The sequence below is a fragment of the Erinaceus europaeus genome, chromosome 14, assembly GCF_950295315.1.
Source record: "Erinaceus europaeus chromosome 14, mEriEur2.1, whole genome shotgun sequence".
Lineage (NCBI taxonomy): Eukaryota > Metazoa > Chordata > Mammalia > Eulipotyphla > Erinaceidae > Erinaceus > Erinaceus europaeus.
The window spans coordinates 29,888,343-29,908,827 of NC_080175.1; the positions used below are offsets into that span (position 1 = coordinate 29,888,343).

The 20,485-nt window shown below is 56.6% G+C and overlaps 2 protein-coding genes across 2 annotated transcripts; one reads left to right on the forward strand and one right to left on the reverse strand.

Annotated features, from left to right (window-relative positions):
* Window positions 1-1,370: 1,370 nt before the first annotated feature.
* LOC132532650 (palmitoleoyl-protein carboxylesterase NOTUM-like) lies at window positions 1,371-6,767 on the reverse strand. Its single transcript, XM_060170965.1, has 11 exons — window positions 6,448-6,767; window positions 5,455-5,507; window positions 5,246-5,341; window positions 4,789-4,849; window positions 4,583-4,641; window positions 4,170-4,272; window positions 3,461-3,652; window positions 3,180-3,280; window positions 2,683-2,830; window positions 1,826-1,873; window positions 1,371-1,626 (listed from the first exon to the last, which is right to left on the reverse strand). The coding sequence occupies exons 1-11, from the start codon at window positions 6,765-6,767 to the stop codon at window positions 1,371-1,373; spliced, it is 1,437 nt and encodes a 478-aa protein (XP_060026948.1).
* A 6,890-nt stretch (window positions 6,768-13,657) lies between these two features.
* Window positions 13,658-19,243, forward strand: LOC132532651 (palmitoleoyl-protein carboxylesterase NOTUM-like). The gene is made up of 11 exons (XM_060170966.1): window positions 13,658-13,977; window positions 14,927-14,979; window positions 15,093-15,188; window positions 15,585-15,645; window positions 15,793-15,851; window positions 16,162-16,264; window positions 16,782-16,973; window positions 17,154-17,254; window positions 17,604-17,751; window positions 18,561-18,608; window positions 18,808-19,243. Exons 1-11 carry the CDS (start codon window positions 13,658-13,660, stop codon window positions 19,061-19,063), a joined length of 1,437 nt encoding a protein of 478 aa, XP_060026949.1. The 3' UTR covers window positions 19,064-19,243.
* The last annotated feature ends 1,242 nt before the right edge of the window (window positions 19,244-20,485 follow it).

Sequence of the window (20,485 nt, forward strand, 5' to 3'; positions counted from 1 at the left end):
AGCCAGAACTGAGCAAGGCTCTGGAAGAAGATGAAAAAGAAGCTAGGGGGAAGAAAAGTTAAATACCTGTGGAAAGAAGCTAATGAACACTTGATCTGGACTATCTGGGGACACAGTCTTTTACTATGTCTGTGTGTAGGAATTCACTTCATGTGGAGGCTGCAATAGTGGTGGGCATGCCAGAGGTTATTATATGAAGGGACTGACTCTTTGGAAAAGCACGTGAGTTCATCTCTTGGGGGACAGGGGCTGAGGGGGGTCAGATTGTTGGCATGTCTTGACCAAAGATGCTGAGCAGTCTCCTGAATCATTGACTGCATTCTGGCTCCTTCATGTGGTTAAATAGTGAACAGCACCCTTTAAAGTTATTTGGGATTTTTTGTTTGTTTGTATTTGGGTGGTTTTTTTATCTTTGTTGTTGTTGTTTGTTTTTTCCATTTGATTTTCTAGGACATTGGGAAATTAGGAGGGGAAGACAACAACAACAAGACAACAAATAACCTCATCCAAAAATGGGGGGAGGACTTGGACAGAATAATCACCACAGAAGAGATCCAAAAGGCTGAGAAACACATTAAAAAATGCTCCAAGTCTCTGATTGTCAGAGAAATGCAAATAAAGACAACAATGAGATGCCACTTCACTCCTGTGAGAATGGCATACATCAGAAAAAGTAACAGCAGCAAATGCTGGAGAGGGTGTAAGGTCAAAGGAACCCTCCTACACAGCTGGTGGGAATGTCAATTGGCCCAGCCTCTGTGGAGAACAGTCTGGAGAACTCTCAGAAGGCTAGAAATGGACCTACCCTATGATCCTGCAATTCCTCTCCTGGGGATATATCCTAAGGAACGCAACACACACATCAAATAAACACACCTGTAGAGGAGCCTCTTGTGTTGTTGTTTTTTTCCCCCATTATTTAGAAAGCAAATATGTTACAAAACATTATCATTTGTTATGTAATTCATCATATATTTCTTGTTTATTTTTTTAATTAATGTAATAAAAATTCATTTTATAAAATAATACAAAAGGGAAGGTGGGCATAGGAATCCAGTGCTTCTGGCTCCCCAGGGAGGGTTAGGAGGCACCCCTCCCCCCACCCATCCCCCACCCCACCCCCGTCGTACTGGGGTCTCAGGGTCTCAGAATCTTGGGTTCTGCCTGAGGCTACAGACTGGCTGGGCCTCTCTTAGGCAGTGAGTGAGCTGCAGCAAAGTCTGCTGGGAGAAGCAGTTTGATTGCAGTGCTGGAGCGCTGGGCCTGGTGTCCTGGTATGGTCAGGGGCAGCTGGACTGGTGTCTTTCTCAGGGAGGCCCCTAGTTCCCACTGCTCAGCATCCCCAGTAGCTTGCTGGGCTCCAGGCCCTATTACTGGGCCACACTCGGCACATCAAAGCCCATGCGCCTCAGGAACGGGGCCACGTTCACCTCCTGCCCTGTGAACTGGTTGCGGATGGTGGGGCAGGTAGGGTTGCAGTGAGGCCAGGGGCAGCTATCCACCAGGTGGATGGGGCAGCCTTTCACGGGGGCTTTGCTGGCATTATGGCTCCTATGCAGGCTCCTGTCCCAGCAGTGCAGCGCCTCGGGTAGGGACGTCCCGTTTACCTGGACTTCCGTCCACTGGCTGCAGACAGAAAACCAGCAGGGGTCAAAGTTCAGGCAGGGTGCAGCCAGAGATGGCCTGAGCTAACTGAGTAAATGGCTTCAGCAGCTTTAGAAAGGTCAAGTGGGTGGGCAGCCTGAGGTCTGGGGGGGGGGGTTGTTAGGGCATCTCGTGTGAGGAATGATGAGGGATGATGCCCTAGAGACCCGGGAACACTGACCTTCGGATGATGACCTCATGTGAGAAGCAGGCAGGGGCAAAGCTGGCCCTGGAAGGAAGGAGAGGGATACCCATGAGTCAGTCCCAGTCCCACAGTCCACCTCGGCCTGCCCCTACCCCTCCCTTGGGGGCCAGGCCTCCACCTGCCTCTCAGTCCCTTCCTGTCACCGGGTTTCATCCCCAGCAGCACACATGTCTCTGCCACCCTCCTCCCTTCTGCCTCTAGACCTCATTTATTTACTTATTTATTTATTTATTTATAGAATCAGAACACCACTCAACCCTGGCATAAGGTGGTGCTGGGGATTGAACCAGTAGCTTTGGGGGCCTCAGACACACAAGGTCTGTGCTCTAAGAGGCTGAGCAGTCTCCTCAGCCCTGTAGTTTGCTTTACAGGGATGTTTCAGGTTCTTAGGAAAATTGAAGTATAACCCCTGTCCCCACAGATGGGACACTGGTCACAGGGTGACCTGCACATGACACATGTTGTCCAGAGTGCACCAGGGACATGAGAGTCTCACTGTTTCCCCTTCTATCAGTTTGGACAAATAGCACTCAGAATAGTCCCGCGCCCCTAGGATCCCTGTTCATCCCTCCTCCCCAAATCCCTGGAATTCCCCAGATCTGTTTCCACAGCTCTGTCTTTTGCAGAATGTCCTGTCGTTGGGACCATGCAGTGTGTGGCCTTCCCAGATGGGAATCCTCTTTATTCTGGCTGCTTTTCAGTGCTGCACAGTTTCCCTTGATGTGGGGGAGATCAGTGTACTCCCACCCATGGCAGGCTCCTGGCTGCTCCCCTTTCTAAGTCCCCTTTAGGCGAAGTGCTCCCCACCATGTTGAGAAGGGGACACAACTCACGACACATTCTGGAGTGTGTGTCTCAGCTCTCCGGCTAGGTTCTGGACGTAGAGCCTCTGGTCCTCCTGCACTGGCTGGCCAGTGAGGTACGCGTTGTCCACTATCAACTGGGCCTGGTCGAACAGCCACTGCACCACGAACAGCGGGCCTGGGGAGAGCAGGGGCTTGGTCCCTGAGGTGTCCACCCTTTCTGAGAGGTACTCTGCCCTCCACAGCCCCCCGCAGCTGGCCTGGCCCCCACAAGCCACACTCTGTTCTAGATCACAGGGACCTGAAAGCTCCCTAGAGTTTGGGGCTTGGAGGGGTGGTGGGGTCCTACAACAGCGGGCCCTAGGGTGCAGCTCCAGAGGGTGCAGTGCTCTCTAGCGCCCCAGTGAGGCAAACAGAGCTAGTCACCCTACTCCGGTGGACACGGACCTAAGCCGACCTCTGAGGGACTGTCTTGGGTAATGGATGTTGGAGGGGTGCAAAACGGCGGACCCCACAGTCCCACTCACTGCTCACTGTTGGGTAGACTTTGTAGCCGAAGAAACAATTCCATTCCTCGCCTTCCTTGAACTGACGCCGGCAGGGCTCTGGGACCAGCCCGTTCCAGTACCTGGGTCACAGGCTGCAGGTCAGGCGGCGCCCCAGGCCACACAGCAGAGCGGGCACGCCCACCCAACTCAGGTCCCGCCCACTCGGCGCAGATTCCGGCGCAGACCACGCCCAGTCCGCTTAAGCCCCGCCCAACCAACAACAAGTAGGGCTCAGTCCACAATAGGTCCCGCCCACGCACTTGATTCCCCGGCGGATGACCTCCGTGGGCGCGCAGGTGAGAGTGTCGACGCAGTCTGTGTGCCGATACTGCTTGTTATCCAGGAACCAGCCCGAGTCGACCAAACCCCGCACCTGGATGGCCGGGTAGCCCAGCTCCTCCAGCTGCTTGGCCACCCGGTCCACATTGAGCAGCACGCCAGTGCCTCCCGCGCTGTGGGGAGACAGGGTGTGAGGCTGGGGTGGGGACGCGAGGCGGGGTGACTGGGATGTGGATGCTCCCCACATCCACAGTCCTGTACAACGCAGAGAGGGGGCTGCAGAGCAGGGGCCCAGGCCAACTGGTCTTTCCCTCCATACCTCCTTCTCTTTCTCTCTCTGGCTCTCTGCCTCAGTTTCCCTATAGACAGTTGAGATGAATGGGTGTCCCAGGTCTCTTGAGCTCCCCACTTGTTGGGTTCCCAGGCCTTGGAGAAGGAACCCTGGTCCCCATGCAACCCACAACCAACTTCCTGGGTCACAAATCAGGCCTTCCTTCTATCACATTATCTGGGGGGATCCTCTGAAGTGAAATCACCAGCTGCCCAGGAATGCCCATTCTTCTTGCACATTCTTCCCAGCTAGGCAGTGCCACACCCCTGAGGCCTGTGGGGCCCCCGCTCCCCTTCCCTTCTACCCAGTGTCTACCCCCTAGCCTGCATCTGTGTCCTCCCACCCCCTGCCAAGCTCACCTGCTTCCTGCCAGCAGCAGCACCTTGCCCCCTGCCAACCCCCTGTCCAGGAGCTCCCGAACCACCTCCTGGATGATGAGGGTACCCATGAAGGCATAATCATCTGTGGGGAGAAAGAAGGCGGCTGCCGGTGGACTGGGCAGGGCAGGCCCACAGCCAGCCCTGGAGCAGGGAGCCCTGGAGCCAGCTCTCACTGAGGGCATCTGGAGGTGGGGGGTGGTGGTGGTGGCACTAGCGACAGCCAAGAAGGAGGTGGCTGATGCATACCAGGCCACACTGAGACCCCACCCAGGGAGCTTGGAGGAGTGAGGGGGCCTCCCCCTCCCTCAGGGTCAGCCTGTCAAGGGATGGAGGGGGTGTAGAGACTGGAGGTCTTTATCTTCCCAGGAGCCCTGCCTGGCCCAGGCACTCACTCTTTTTAGTCTTGGGGGAAGCGCCACTCCATACATCACTGGAGCAGTAGGGGATGAAACTGCAGCAGAAGGACAGAGAGACACAGGTACAGTGTGAGCTGCTGCCCCCCTCCCTGGGAGGAAGGAAGCCCTCCCCAAGAACCTTCTCCCAGAAGTGACCCCCAAAAGGAAGAGCCTTTAAGAATATCCCCCCTGCTCATGCTTACACCATGTTGGCATTCCACCAGTGGGGGTTCTCCTCTGGAAGGGAGGACAGAATCCCGGTGCCTGTGGGGGGACACAGGTGATGGGGCTGCTTGCTGGGCGTGTGTGCGTGTGTGTCTTTGTGTGTGTGGGGGGTGGCCACCCGAGAGCACATGTGTCTCTGTGTGCAGGGATTTCTCTACAGCCCGGTGTGGCTCCAGCAATGGAGGCAGCCGAAAGCACGTAGGGATGGACACATGAAGTCACCATGCTCAAGATGCCCAAGCTGTGACAGCTAGGTGAACCCTGGGAGGTTGGGATAAGAGTGCCAGGGCCATGGATGGGTGGCCTCTGGGAAGTTCAAGAACTGGGCTGGGGAGAAGGACGCTGAGCAGCTTCCAGGATTGGGGATGGAGAGTCCCAAGAGGTGTGCCCCTGGCCCAGGTGGGTCTGTCTCCCCCGCCCACCCCGTCTGTTCACCTATGCGGGTGCGCGGCCAGTCCTTGGAGCTCATGAGGTGCGGCGTTGCGCTGTGTCTCAACTCGCAGGTGTCGCGGTTGAAGCAGTACCAGCCTCCTGTACAGACAGTCCTGTGCTTAGGCCTGGCGGCCTGGAGAGTCCGCCCTCCCGCGGTTCGGCCTGGGGAGGTGGTGGGCAGGGGCGGGGGCGGGGGCGGGGGTGGGACGAACCTTCCAAAAAGATCAGCCAACGTCCACTGCCTTTGGACTCCTTCAGGTAGTAGCTGCAAGGGCGCGAGGCGGCGCGGCGTCAGCGGGGTTCAGGGTTGCCCCCATCCCACCCAGAGCCTTCACTCGGGTGTGGAGGGGTAGGGGGCCCCCGGCAGGGAGGGGGCATCATTCCACCTGTCACCTCACGCGTGTGGCCACACGACGGCGCCAGCGGACGGGCAGCGCGTCTGTCCCAGCGAGAGGGCACAACCCCAGGAGGGGGCGCTCGAAGGGCGGGGAAGGGCTCGAGGGGCTGCGTGGTCCGTGGAAAATCCCTCGGGCCGCACGGCCCGAGACCACCCATGACCTCCGCGCGGGCAGCCTTTCGGGGGTCCCAGGCTCGGGGGGGGGGGCTTGGCGCTCAGAGAATAGCAGGACCCCGGTAAAAGTGGGGTCGTGCTGGGACGCACAGAGCAGGGTTGGACCTGCCACCGAGGTCTGAAGAGTGTCCTCAGGCTGTGCAGTCACCTAGGGCCTCAGCTACCCATCCTTCCCAGCCTGCGTCCCTGACAGATGGAGGGCACTGTGCCACCTGAACCTCCTCTCCGTTCCACCCCTCTCTCCTGGTCAGGCAGCAGGGCAGTAGTGGCTACAGAGAACTGCAGTGTGTGTATATGGGAAGGGGGAGTCCCACAAGACTCCACGCCCCCCTCGCCTCACCCCCTCCTGCTGGGGTCAGGGTCACTCACCCAGGGACCGAAGGCCATGAGCAGGCTGCGCATCAGTGACCAGTGGGGTCATTCCCAGGGCCAACTGGGGACCAGCTCTTCTAGCGCCGCCCCGTTTACCTTGGGGCGCCAGTATTCCCCACCCTCCCGCCCCCCCGACCCACCCAGACCGACGGGACTCCTTTCTGCTAGGGCGTGAGCCACCCGGGCCAGCCAGAGAGGGTGCGGACGCCCCGCAGCCGGAGGGGCCGGCCGGGAGCCTGGAGGGGGCGCACCAGGGCCTTACCCTGCCGGGCTGCCATCGTTACAGGTGACCGACTTGTTGAGCAGGAGATGCAGGTGCAGATCTTCGCTGGGCTGCTGTGAGGCGCAGGGGTACAGGGCTTGCGCCAGGCTCTGAATCTGCTCCATGAAGCTCTCCATGTTGCCTTCCAAGGCCGTAAGGTCCAGAGGGAAGCTCTCCACCACTTGCCTGTCGTCCGCCACCCGCTCTGCCCACGACCGGTGCGGCTGCTGGCCTAGGCGCTGCCAGGTCATCTGAGCTTCGCAGTCCCCAGCCCAGTACAGCAAGCCCAGCAGCAGCAATGCACACACTTCAGGACCCATGGCCACAGCGCTTGCACCCGTGGCCACCTGCGGAGAGTGAGCAGCAGTGAGGTGGTGGCAGGCCCCTGGGAGCCCGAGGTCCAGGGCAGCGGTGGGGGGTGTGGGGGGGAGGCGCTTGCCCGCTGAGACCATGGAGCCTGCTGGGGGATGCGGGGGCGGTGGGACATCGAGGCTGTACCCCGATGCCTTTGGCCTGGGCTGCTGAGCAGGGCGCGGGGGCGGCCCGGATGGTGCGCTACCTCCCCCCCTCACAAGTGAGTCGCTGGGACCGAGCCTGGGCGGTGCTCTCGGGGGACCAGGGGCTCCTGGGTGCCCGCGCTTTAGATGTGCCACCACCGCCCCTGCTGCCCGGGCTGGCAGAGGGGGAGGGGGCCGCGCTTGCTCTTTTCTTGGCCTAGGCATCGCCTTTTCTTCCCAAACCATAGGCCTGACAGAGGGGCCTGGATTATTCTCCATGGCAGCAGGAGGTGCTCCCAGCCTGGCTCCATGGGGGGCAGCACTGCACGAAGGCCCTCACCAATTCATTCACAGTGGCCAGCTTGGCGCCGCCAACCCTCTCTCCCAAGCTGCTTCCAGGGTCATGGGGGGAGGGGGGGCGGGTGGCTCCCCTTGTGTGTGGCCACCCCCGGGTGCGAGCACTAACCGGAGCCCCAGGCCCGGTCGCCCAGCACACTGGCTGCCCCTAGCCCAGACCTCACATTGGTTGGTCTGGGATGCTCTCTCCGGAGTCTCCGCTCTGCGCTCTGGTCCACCCGGCTCGGGAGCGCTCCCTCTCTGGTGATGGCCAAGAGACTCTGGGACTTTTATTCAGTGAGGCCCCAGATCAAAGAGATGGCGGACACAGGAATCTGTGCCCAGGGGCCTCCAGGAGGAGCTAACAGGTGTGGCGCAAGGCCCTGGTGCCCTGGGTGACATGCGGGAGGTACCGGGCGCCCCAGGCTCCTGAGGGAGCCTTCCAGGACCGCTACAGGAGGAGGACCTGGGGTGACCAGTGGGCCTGCACCTCTGTGGGGTCTTGGACCCTCCCCACAGGGGGCCAGGAGGCGGTAGCTGACGTGACCCATGCTGAGCACACCCCTCACCCCCTAACCCCCGGGAATTCTCCCTGCCTCTGTGGTGGCTGCCACACGGCCTGGATTTACCTCTCTGCATCTCCTTACCTTCCCAGGCAGCCTCCCCAGGATTGAGCAAGACTTTCTGGTAGAAATCCAAGTGAGGAGAACAGGTGTTTGACTAATTCTCTACCTGGGAGTCAGGGAGGCAAAGAAAGAAAAATGTTTGCTAACCCTCATCCCCAGAGCACAATCCAGACCTCTTCCTGCCAACCCTTCATGTGTGTCCATGGGCAGCGAGACACCCATTCCAAGTCAGAATGCATGCCTGGCCTTTGGGGACCAGTTCAGACCAAGGACAGGACTTCCAACTCCGTTTCCCTAATTCAGGCAGCCAGGGAGCAATGTCCCCCAGGAAGCCATCTGCCTGGGCTCCTAAGCCCAGTCCTACCGACCTATGTGCAGGGCTGCAGCTTCCCTGCCTCTCTTTGTCCCACTATCCACAGACAGCCCACTGTCCTGCACACATATCAGGTGACAATGTGGGGCACCCAACTGGGGCCATGGAGCACTTTGGTGCCAAGCAAGGACTTCAGTTTGACCTGGGAGTCACACTTGATTTGGGTGGCTTAAGGAGAGTGGGGGAAGCTGCCCCTAGGCGTGAGGGGTGCAAGGGTAGATCTGGTCTGAGTGGCTCTTTGCCGATGTTGGGAGAGTCACTCAGAGGATTAATCAGTTCATGAGCTGGATTCTCTGCTTTACTTCTACAGCTAGTGTTTGTTTTCTTCTTTTGTGTGACGGGAGAACTGCCCAGTTCTGATTTATGGTGGTGCTGGAGATTGAACCTGGGAACTTTCATGTTTCAGGCATAAATGTGTTTTTGTATAACCATTATGCTATCATCGCCCTAACTTTCTTAATTTTTATTTTTGCAATCCAGGAGATGGCTCAGTGGATTAAGCATTAGACACTCAAACATGAGGTCCCAAGTTCAATTTCCAGCATCACATGTGCCAGAGAGATGCCATGGATCTTTCTCCTCTCTCTAGCTTCCCTAGTGACTTCCACCAGCCTGGAGCAGGGGACAGCCCCAGATGAAGCTAAACCTATTATTTATTTCCCTTTTTTTTTTTTAACCAAAGCACTGCTCAGCTCCGGTTTATGGTAGTGCAGGGGATTGAACCTGGGACTTTGGAGCCTCAGGCATGAGAGTCTCTTTGCATAACCATTATGTTATCTACCCCTGTCATTTATTATTATTATTATTTTATTTATTTATTTATTTACCAAAGCACTGCTCAGCTCTGGCTTATGGTGGTGTGGGGGATTGAACCTGGGACTCTGTAGTCTCAGGCATGAAAGTCTATGATTATTATCTTAAAATTATTTATTTGTTAGTGAAAGAGAGAACTGAGACTGGGTGGTGGCACACCTCGTTGAATGCACATTACAATGCTCAAGGACCCAGGTATGAGCCCCAGCCCCCCCCCATAAGTAAATAAATCTAAAATGGAAAATAAAAGTAGGGCCAGTAAAATCACTAGCTTTGATAGTGAGCAGCTTTGCCATAATTGCAACCTAGGTTCAAGCCAGGCCCCCACTACATTGAAGGAAACTTCAGTGCTGTGGGTCTATTTCATTCTCTGCCTCTATCTTAAATAATAATTAATAGGGTGGGTGGGGAGAATACAGGTCCAAGAAGGATGACAAAGGACATAGTGGGGGTTGCATTGTTATATGGGAAACTGGGGAATATTATGCATGTACAAACTATTGTATTTACTGTTGAATGTAAAACATTAATTCCCCAATAAGGAAATTTAAAAATAAAAATAAAATAACTAAATGAAATAATAATAATTAATAAATAATTAGAAATAAATATTTATTTATATACTTAATGAGGGAGAAGTAAGGGAAAAGGCCAGATCACTGCTCTACCATAAACCACAACAAGGTCTCAAGCATGGAAGTCCTGCACTATGCATCCCACAGAGGCGCCTTCCTCACAGCCACTAGCATGGAGTAAACCTAACCACAGACTCTTTTTCGTTGTGTGTGTGGACCCATCACAGTCCAGCAAAGCCCAGGGCCAGGTTTCAGAACAAACCAGCCCTCGCCCCCCACAGCCCCCCACTCCTGCAAAGGCGGGGGCTAGCTGACAACCTTTTGCGCTCTCATGCATAGGCTCCTATAATCCCACAGCTGCACTCTGATGGAGGGACGGTCACTGCCCTGCTTAAAAGGGGAGGAAGTGGAGGCCTGGGAAGAGGTCACAGACCTTTCCCAGGATCTCCCTGCCAGGAAGTGACTTGGAGCCAGGGCCACCATACTGTCCAGCTGTAAGCCAGCATGGCCTGCCTAGACTTGGACAAGGGACACCAGGAGGAGGAACAAAAGTGCTGGCTAGCTTCCCCAGAGCCTTCCACCAGACTGGGGCAGGGGACAGCCCCAGATGGGACCTGTGTTTGAAGCTAAGCCTGACTATTATTATTATTATTATTATTATTATTATTATTAATTTATCTATATATTTACCAAAGCACTGCTCAGCTCTAGCTTATGGTGGTGTGCGGGACTGAACCTGGGACTTTGGAGTCTCAGGCATGAGTGTCCATTGTTATTATCTTAAAATTATTTATTTGTTATTGAAACACAGAACTGAGACTGGGTGGTGGTGCACCTGGCTGAATGCACATGTTACAATGCACAAGGACCCAGGTATGAGCCCCGGTCCCTAGCTGCAGGGGGTAAGCTTTGTGAGTGATAAGGCAGTGCTGCAGGTGTCTCTCTGTCTGTTTTCCTCTCTATCATCCCCTACCTTCTCAATTTATAGCTGTCTCTATCCAATAAATAAATAAAGATAATAGCAAAAAAGAAATTATGTATTTTTAAAAATATCTTTAACTTATTTTCCCTTTTCTTGCCCTTGTTTTTATTGTTGTTGTAGTTATTATTGTTGTTGTTGTTGATGTCATTGTTGGATAGGACAGAGAGAAATAGAGAGAGGAGGGTAAGACAGAGAGGGGGAGAGAAAGACACCTGCAGACCTGCTTTACTGCCTGAGAAGTGACTCCCCTGCAGGTGGGGAGCCGGAGGCTTGAACCAGTATTTTTACACCAGTCAAACAGATGCTCATGCCTGAGGCTCCAAAGTCCCAGGTTTAATCCCCTGCACCACCATAAGCCAGTGCTGAGCAGTGCTCTGGTTAAAAAATTAAAAAAAAAAAAAGATCTTAAAAAAAAAGAAAGAGAACTAGAGCATCATATTGGCACATGGGAAACTAGAGGTTGAACTTCGGACCTCATATTTGAGAGTCCAAGACATCTTCCTTCATCCACTGTGTCACCTCCTGCACCCCCAAAATGTGTTTTCTTTTGTTTGTTAGTAGAGGCAGAGGCCAGTAGAGATAGCATAGTGGTTATGGGAAAGATTTCCATGCCCGAGGCACCAGAGACCCAGCTTCAATCCCCCTACACCACCATAAGCCAGAGCTGAGCAGTGCTTTCAAAAAAGGAAAAGACACACAATGATCTTGGGTCCAGACTCTCAGAGGGTGAAAGAATAGGAAAGCTATCAGGGGAGGGGATGGGATACGGAGGTCTGGTGGTGAGAACTGTGCGAAGTTGTACACTCTTACCTTATGGTTTTGTCAATGTTTCCTTTTTATAAATAAAATAAATTTTTAAAGGAAAAGAAAAAGAAAAAAGTCAGAAAAATGAGAGAGAGACGCAGAGAGAGAGAGAGAGACCACAGCACCAAAGCTTCCTTTAGCATAGTGGGAGCCATGTTTGAAATGTGTTGCCCACATGACAATGCAGTGCACTATCCAAGTGACCTATTTCACAGGCCCAAGGCTTACTTATTAATGAAATGTGGGGAGAGAAAGAACCAGAGCATCACTCTGGCAGATGTGATATCAGGGATCAAACTCAGGATCTCATACTTGAAAACCTAGCACTTTGTCCACTATGCCACTTCCCTGGTCCCACACTAAGCATGACCATTGAATTGACTCAACAATGGGATAGGTGTGTGGGGGGCTGCAGTATGGATTTCCACATGCTTGGAGCGCATCGCTGGCTCTACTGCTGGCTCCTCCAAGCCTCAGTTGTCCTCATAGGGAAAATGGGAGGAATTGGGGAGGATCTGGACCACTGCACACACTGGCAGCACCTGGCACCCCTCAAATACTTGGCACCACAGTGCTCCATGGCCCCAGATGGGTGCCCCACTGTGTCACCTGATATGTGTGCAGGACAGTGGGCTGTCTGTGGATAGTGGGACAAAGGGGACAAAGAGAGGCAGGGAACCTGCAGCCCTGCACATAGGTCGGTAGGACTGGGCTTAGGAGCCCAGGCAGATGGCTTCCTGGGGGACATTGCTCCCTGGCTGCCTGAATTAGGGAAACGGAGTTGGAAGTCCTGTCCTTGGTCTGAACTGGTCCCCAAAGGCCAGGCATGCATTCTGACTTGGAATGGGTGTCTCGCTGCCCATGGACACACATGAAGGGTTGGCAGGAAGAGGTCTGGATTGTGCTCTGGGGATGAGGGTTAGCAAACATTTTTCTTTCTTTGCCTCCCTGACTCCCAGGTAGAGAATTAGTCAAACACCTGTTCTCCTCACTTGGATTTCTACCAGAAAGTCTTGCTCCATCCTGGGGAGGCTGCCTGGGAAGGTAAGGAGATGCAGAGAGGTAAATCCAGGCCATGTCGCAGCCACCACAGAGGCAGGGAGAATTCCCGGGGGTTAGGGGGTGAGGGGTGTGCTCAGCATGGGTCACGTCAGCTACCGCCTCCTGGCCCCCTGTGGGGAGGGTCCAAGACCCCACAGAGGTGCAGGCCCACTGGTCGCCCCAGGTCCTCCTCCTGTAGCGGTCCTGGAAGGCTCCCTCAGGAGCCTGGGGCGCCCGGTACCTCCCGCATGTCACCCAGGGCACCAGGGCCTTGCGCCACACCTGTTAGCTCCTCCTGGAGGCCCCTGGGCACAGATTCCTGTGTCCGCCATCTCTTTGATCTGGGGCCTCACTGAATAAAAGTCCCAGAGTCTCTTGGCCATCACCAGAGAGGGAGCGCTCCCGAGCCGGGTGGACCAGAGCGCAGAGCAGAGACTCCGGAGAGAGCATCCCAGACCAACCAAGGTGAGGTCTGGGCTAGGGGCAGCCAGTGTGCTGGGCGACCGGGCCTGGGGCTCTGGTTAGTGCTCGCACCCGGGGGTGGCCACACACAAGGGGAGCCACCCGCCCCCCCTCCCCCCATGACCCTGGAAGCAGCTTGGGAGAGAGGGTTGGCGGCGCCAAGCTGGCCACTGTGAATGAATTGGTGAGGGCCTTCGTGCCGTGCTGCCCCCCATGGAGCCAGGCTGGGAGCACCTCCTGCTGCCATGGAGAATAATCCAGGCCCCTCTGTCAGGCCTATGGTTTGGGAAGAAAAGGCGATGCCTAGGCCAAGAAAAGAGCAAGCGCGGCCCCCTCGCCCTCTGCCAGCCCGGGCAGCAGGGGCGGTGGTGGCACATCTAAAGCGCGGGCACCCAGGAGCCCCTGGTCCCCCGAGAGCACCGCCCAGGCTCGGTCCCAGCGACTCACTTGTGAGGGGGGGAGGTAGCGCACCATCCGGGCCGCCCCCGCGCCCTGCTCAGCAGCCCAGGCCAAAGGCATCGGGGTACAGCCTCGATGTCCAACCGCCCCCGCATCCCCCAGCAGGCTCCATGGTCTCAGCGGGCAAGCGCCTCCCCCCCACACCCCCCACCGCTGCCCTGGACCTCGGGCTCCCAGGGGCCTGCCACCACCTCACTGCTGCTCACTCTCCGCAGGTGGCCACGGGTGCAAGCGCTGTGGCCATGGGTCCTGAAGTGTGTGCATTGCTGCTGCTGGGCTTGCTGTACTGGGCTGGGGACTGCGAAGCTCAGATGACCTGGCAGCGCCTAGGCCAGCAGCCGCACCGGTCGTGGGCAGAGCGGGTGGCGGACGACAGGCAAGTGGTGGAGAGCTTCCCTCTGGACCTTACGGCCTTGGAAGGCAACATGGAGAGCTTCATGGAGCAGATTCAGAGCCTGGCGCAAGCCCTGTACCCCTGCGCCTCACAGCAGCCCAGCGAAGATCTGCACCTGCATCTCCTGCTCAACAAGTCGGTCACCTGTAACGATGGCAGCCCGGCAGGGTAAGGCCCTGGTGCGCCCCCTCCAGGCTCCCGGCCGGCCCCTCCGGCTGCGGGGCGTCCGCACCCTCTCTGGCTGGCCCGGGTGGCTCACGCCCTAGCAGAAAGGAGTCCCGTCGGTCTGGGTGGGTCGGGGGGGCGGGAGGGTGGGGAATACTGGCGCCCCAAGGTAAACGGGGCGGCGCTAGAAGAGCTGGTCCCCAGTTGGCCCTGGGAATGACCCCACTGGTCACTGATGCGCAGCCTGCTCATGGCCTTCGGTCCCTGGGTGAGTGACCCTGACCCCAGCAGGAGGGGGTGAGGCGAGGGGGGCGTGGAGTCTTGTGGGACCCCCCCTTCCCATATACACACACTGCAGTTCTCTGTAGCCACTACTGCCCTGCTGCCTGACCAGGAGAGAGGGGTGGAATGGAGAGGAGGTTCAGGTGGCACAGTGCCCTCCATCTGTCAGGGACGCAGGCTGGGAAGGATGGGTAGCTGAGGCCCTAGGTGACTGCACAGCCTGAGGACACTCTTCAGACCTCGGTGGCAGGTCCAACCCTGCTCTGTGCGTCCCAGCACGACCCCACTTTTACCGGGGTCCTGCTATTCTCTGAGCGCCAAGCCCCCCCCCCCCCCCCCCCCGAGCCTGGGACCCCCGAAAGGCTGCCCGCGCGGAGGTCATGGGTGGTCTCGGGCCGTGCGGCCCGAGGGATTTTCCACGGACCACGCAGCCCCTCGAGCCCTTCCCCGCCCTTCGAGCGCCCCCTCCTGGGGTTGTGCCCTCTCGCTGGGACAGACGCGCTGCCCGTCCGCTGGCGCCCTCGTGTGGCCACACGCGTGAGGTGACAGGTGGAATGATGCCCCCTCCCTGCCGGGGGCCCCCTACCCCTCCACACCCGAGTGAAGGCTCTGGGTGGGATGGGGGCGACCCTGAACCCCGCTGACGCCGCGCCGCCTCGCGCCCTTGCAGCTACTACCTGAAGGAGTCCAAAGGCAGTGGACGTTGGCTGATCTTTTTGGAAGGTTCGTCCCACCCCCGCCCCCGCCCCCGCCCCTGCCCACCACCTCCCCAGGCCGAACCGCGGGAGGGCGGACTCTCCAGGCCGCCAGGCCTAAGCACAGGACTGTCTGTACAGGAGGCTGGTACTGCTTCAACCGCGACACCTGCGAGTTGAGACACAGCGCAACGCCGCACCTCATGAGCTCCAAGGACTGGCCGCGCACCCGCATAGGTGAACAGACGGGGTGGGCGGGGGAGACAGACCCACCTGGGCCAGGGGCACACCTCTTGGGACTCTCCATCCCCAATCCTGGAAGCTGCTCAGCGTCCTTCTCCCCAGCCCAGTTCTTGAACTTCCCAGAGGCCACCCATCCATGGCCCTGGCACTCTTATCCCAACCTCCCAGGGTTCACCTAGCTGTCACAGCTTGGGCATCTTGAGCATGGTGACTTCATGTGTCCATCCCTACGTGCTTTCGGCTGCCTCCATTGCTGGAGCCACACCGGGCTGTAGAGAAATCCCTGCACACAGAGACACATGTGCTCTCGGGTGGCCACCCCCCACACACACACAGACACACACGCACACACGCCCAGCAAGCAGCCCCATCACCTGTGTCCCCCCACAGGCACCGGGATTCTGTCCTCCCTTCCAGAGGAGAACCCCCACTGGTGGAATGCCAACATGGTGTAAGCATGAGCAGGGGGGATATTCTTAAAGGCTCTTCCTTTTGGGGGTCACTTCTGGGAGAAGGTTCTTGGGGAGGGCTTCCTTCCTCCCAGGGAGGGGGGCAGCAGCTCACACTGTACCTGTGTCTCTCTGTCCTTCTGCTGCAGTTTCATCCCCTACTGCTCCAGTGATGTATGGAGTGGCGCTTCCCCCAAGACTAAAAAGAGTGAGTGCCTGGGCCAGGCAGGGCTCCTGGGAAGATAAAGACCTCCAGTCTCTACACCCCCTCCATCCCTTGACAGGCTGACCCTGAGGGAGGGGGAGGCCCCCTCACTCCTCCAAGCTCCCTGGGTGGGGTCTCAGTGTGGCCTGGTATGCATCAGCCACCTCCTTCTTGGCTGTCGCTAGTGCCACCACCACCACCCCCCACCTCCAGATGCCCTCAGTGAGAGCTGGCTCCAGGGCTCCCTGCTCCAGGGCTGGCTGTGGGCCTGCCCTGCCCAGTCCACCGGCAGCCGCCTTCTTTCTCCCCACAGATGATTATGCCTTCATGGGTACCCTCATCATCCAGGAGGTGGTTCGGGAGCTCCTGGACAGGGGGTTGGCAGGGGGCAAGGTGCTGCTGCTGGCAGGAAGCAGGTGAGCTTGGCAGGGGGTGGGAGGACACAGATGCAGGCTAGGGGGTAGACACTGGGTAGAAGGGAAGGGGAGCGGGGGCCCCACAGGCCTCAGGGGTGTGGCACTGCCTAGCTGGGAAGAATGTGCAAGAAGAATGGGCATTCCTGGGCAGCTGGTGATTTCACTTCAGAGGATCCCCCCAGATAATGTGATAGAAGGAAGGCCTGATTTGTGACCCAGGAAGTTGGTTGTGGGTTGCATGGGGACCAGGGTTCCTTCTCCAAGGCCTGGGAACCCAACAAGTGGGGAGCTCAAGAGACCTGGGACACCCATTCATCTCAACTGTCTATAGGGAAACTGAGGCAGAGAGCCAGAGAGAGGAAGAGAAGGAGGTATGGAGGGAAAGACCAGTTGGCCTGGGCCCCTGCTCTGCAGCCCCCTCTCTGCGTTGTACAGGACTGTGGATGTGGGGAGCATCCACATCCCAGTCACCCCGCCTCGCGTCCCCACCCCAGCCTCACACCCTGTCTCCCCACAGCGCGGGAGGCACTGGCGTGCTGCTCAATGTGGACCGGGTGGCCAAGCAGCTGGAGGAGCTGGGCTACCCGGCCATCCAGGTGCGGGGTTTGGTCGACTCGGGCTGGTTCCTGGATAACAAGCAGTATCGGCACACAGACTGCGTCGACACTCTCACCTGCGCGCCCACGGAGGTCATCCGCCGGGGAATCAAGTGCGTGGGCGGGACCTATTGTGGACTGAGCCCTACTTGTTGTTGGTTGGGCGGGGCTTAAGCGGACTGGGCGTGGTCTGCGCCGGCATCTGCGCCGAGTGGGCGGGACCTGAGTTGGGTGGGCGTGCCCGCTCTGCTGTGTGGCCTGGGGCGCCGCCTGACCTGCAGCCTGTGACCCAGGTACTGGAACGGGCTGGTCCCAGAGCCCTGCCGGCGTCAGTTCAAGGAAGGCGAGGAATGGAATTGTTTCTTCGGCTACAAAGTCTACCCAACAGTGAGCAGTGAGTGGGACTGTGGGGTCCGCCGTTTTGCACCCCTCCAACATCCATTACCCAAGACAGTCCCTCAGAGGTCGGCTTAGGTCCGTGTCCACCGGAGTAGGGTGACTAGCTCTGTTTGCCTCACTGGGGCGCTAGAGAGCACTGCACCCCCTGGAGCTGCACCCTAGGGCCCGCTGTTGTAGGACCCCACCACCCCTCCAAGCCCCAAACTCTAGGGAGCTTTCAGGTCCCTGTGATCTAGAACAGAGTGTGGCTTGTGGGGGCCAGGCCAGCTGCGGGGGGCTGTGGAGGGCAGAGTACCTCTCAGAAAGGGTGGACACCTCAGGGACCAAGCCCCTGCTCTCCCCAGGCCCGCTGTTCGTGGTGCAGTGGCTGTTCGACCAGGCCCAGTTGATAGTGGACAACGCGTACCTCACTGGCCAGCCAGTGCAGGAGGACCAGAGGCTCTACGTCCAGAACCTAGCCGGAGAGCTGAGACACACACTCCAGAATGTGTCGTGAGTTGTGTCCCCTTCTCAACATGGTGGGGAGCACTTCGCCTAAAGGGGACTTAGAAAGGGGAGCAGCCAGGAGCCTGCCATGGGTGGGAGTACACTGATCTCCCCCACATCAAGGGAAACTGTGCAGCACTGAAAAGCAGCCAGAATAAAGAGGATTCCCATCTGGGAAGGCCACACACTGCATGGTCCCAACGACAGGACATTCTGCAAAAGACAGAGCTGTGGAAACAGATCTGGGGAATTCCAGGGATTTGGGGAGGAGGGATGAACAGGGATCCTAGGGGCGCGGGACTATTCTGAGTGCTATTTGTCCAAACTGATAGAAGGGGAAACAGTGAGACTCTCATGTCCCTGGTGCACTCTGGACAACATGTGTCATGTGCAGGTCACCCTGTGACCAGTGTCCCATCTGTGGGGACAGGGGTTATACTTCAATTTTCCTAAGAACCTGAAACATCCCTGTAAAGCAAACTACAGGGCTGAGGAGACTGCTCAGCCTCTTAGAGCACAGACCTTGTGTGTCTGAGGCCCCCAAAGCTACTGGTTCAATCCCCAGCACCACCTTATGCCAGGGTTGAGTGGTGTTCTGATTCTATAAATAAATAAATAAATAAGTAAATAAATGAGGTCTAGAGGCAGAAGGGAGGAGGGTGGCAGAGACATGTGTGCTGCTGGGGATGAAACCCGGTGACAGGAAGGGACTGAGAGGCAGGTAGAGGCCTGGCCCCCAAGGGAGGGGTAGGGGCAGGCCGAGGTGGACTGTGGGACTGGGACTGACTCATGGGTATCCCTCTCCTTCCTTCCAGGGCCAGCTTTGCCCCTGCCTGCTTCTCACATGAGGTCATCATCCGAAGGTCAGTGTTCCCGGGTCTCTAGGGCATCATCCCTCATCATTCCTCACACGAGATGCCCTAACAACCCCCCCCCCCAGACCTCAGGCTGCCCACCCACTTGACCTTTCTAAAGCTGCTGAAGCCATTTACTCAGTTAGCTCAGGCCATCTCTGGCTGCACCCTGCCTGAACTTTGACCCCTGCTGGTTTTCTGTCTGCAGCCAGTGGACGGAAGTCCAGGTAAACGGGACGTCCCTACCCGAGGCGCTGCACTGCTGGGACAGGAGCCTGCATGAGAGCCATAATGCCAGCAAAGCCCCCGTGAAAGGCTGCCCCATCCACCTGGTGGATAGCTGCCCCTGGCCTCACTGCAACCCTACCTGCCCCACCATCCGCAACCAGTTCACAGGGCAGGAGGTGAACGTGGCCCAGTTCCTGAGGCGCATGGGCTTTGATGTGCCGAGTGTGGCCCAGTAATAGGGCCTGGAGCCCAGCAAGCTACTGGGGATGCTGAGCAGTGGGAACTAGGGGCCTCCCTGAGAAAGACACCAGTCCAGCTGCCCCTGACCATACCAGGACACCAGGCCCAGCGCTCCAGCACTGCAATCAAACTGCTTCTCCCAGCAGACTTTGCTGCAGCTCACTCACTGCCTAAGAGAGGCCCAGCCAGACTGTAGCCTCAGGCAGAACCCAAGATTCTGAGACCCTGAGACCCCAGTACGACGGGGGTGGGGTGGGGGATGGGTGGGGGGAGGGGTGCCTCCTAACCCTCCCAGGGGAGCCAGAAGCACTGGATTCCTATGCCCACCTTCCCTTTTGTATTATTTTATAAAATGAATTTTTATTACATTAATTAAAAAAATAAACAAGAAATATATGATGAATTACATAACAAATGATAATGTTTTGTAACATATTTGCTTTCTAAATAATGGGGGAAAAAACGACAACACAAGAGGCTCCTCTACAGGTGTGTTTATTTAATGTGTGTGTTGGGTTCCTTAGGATATATCCCCAGGAGAGGAATTGCAGGATCATAGGGTAGGTCCATTTCTAGCCTTCCGAGAGTTCTCCAGACTGTTCTCCACAGAGGCTGGGCCAATTGACATTCCCACCAGCTGTGTAGGAGGGTTCCTTTGACCTTACACCCTCTCCAGCATTTGCTGCTGTTACTTTTTCTGATGTATGCCATTCTCACAGGAGTGAAGTGGCATCTCATTGTTGTCTTTATTTGCATTTCTCTGACAATCAGAGACTTGGAGCATTTTTTCATGTGTTTCTCAGCCTTTTGGATCTCTTCAGTTGTGAATATTCTGTCCAAGTCCTCCCCCCATTTTTGGATGAGGTTATTTGTTGTCTTGTTGTTGTTGTCTTCCCCTCCTAATTTCCCAATGTCCTAGAAAATCAAATGGAAAAAACAAACAACAACAACAAAGATAAAAAAAACCACCCAAATACAAACAAACAAAAAATCCCAAATAACTTTAAAGGGTGCTATTCACTATTTAACCACATGAAGGAGCCAGAATGCAGTCAATGATTCAGGAGACTGCTCAGCATCTTTGGTCAAGACATGCCAACAATCTGACCCCCCTCAGCCCCTGTCCCCCAAGAGATGAACTCACTTGCTTTTCCAAAGAGTCAGTCCCTTCATATAATAACCTCTGGCATGCCCACCACTATTGCAGCCTCCACATGAAGTGAATTCCTACACACAGACATAGTAAAAGACTGTGTCCCCAGATAGTCCAGATCAAGTGTTCATTAGCTTCTTTCCACAGGTATTTAACTTTTCTTCCCCCTAGCTTCTTTTTCATCTTCTTCCAGAGCCTTGCTCAGTTCTGGCTTATGGTGATGCAGGGAATTGAACCTAGGGCCTTGTTAGTCTCAGGAATGATT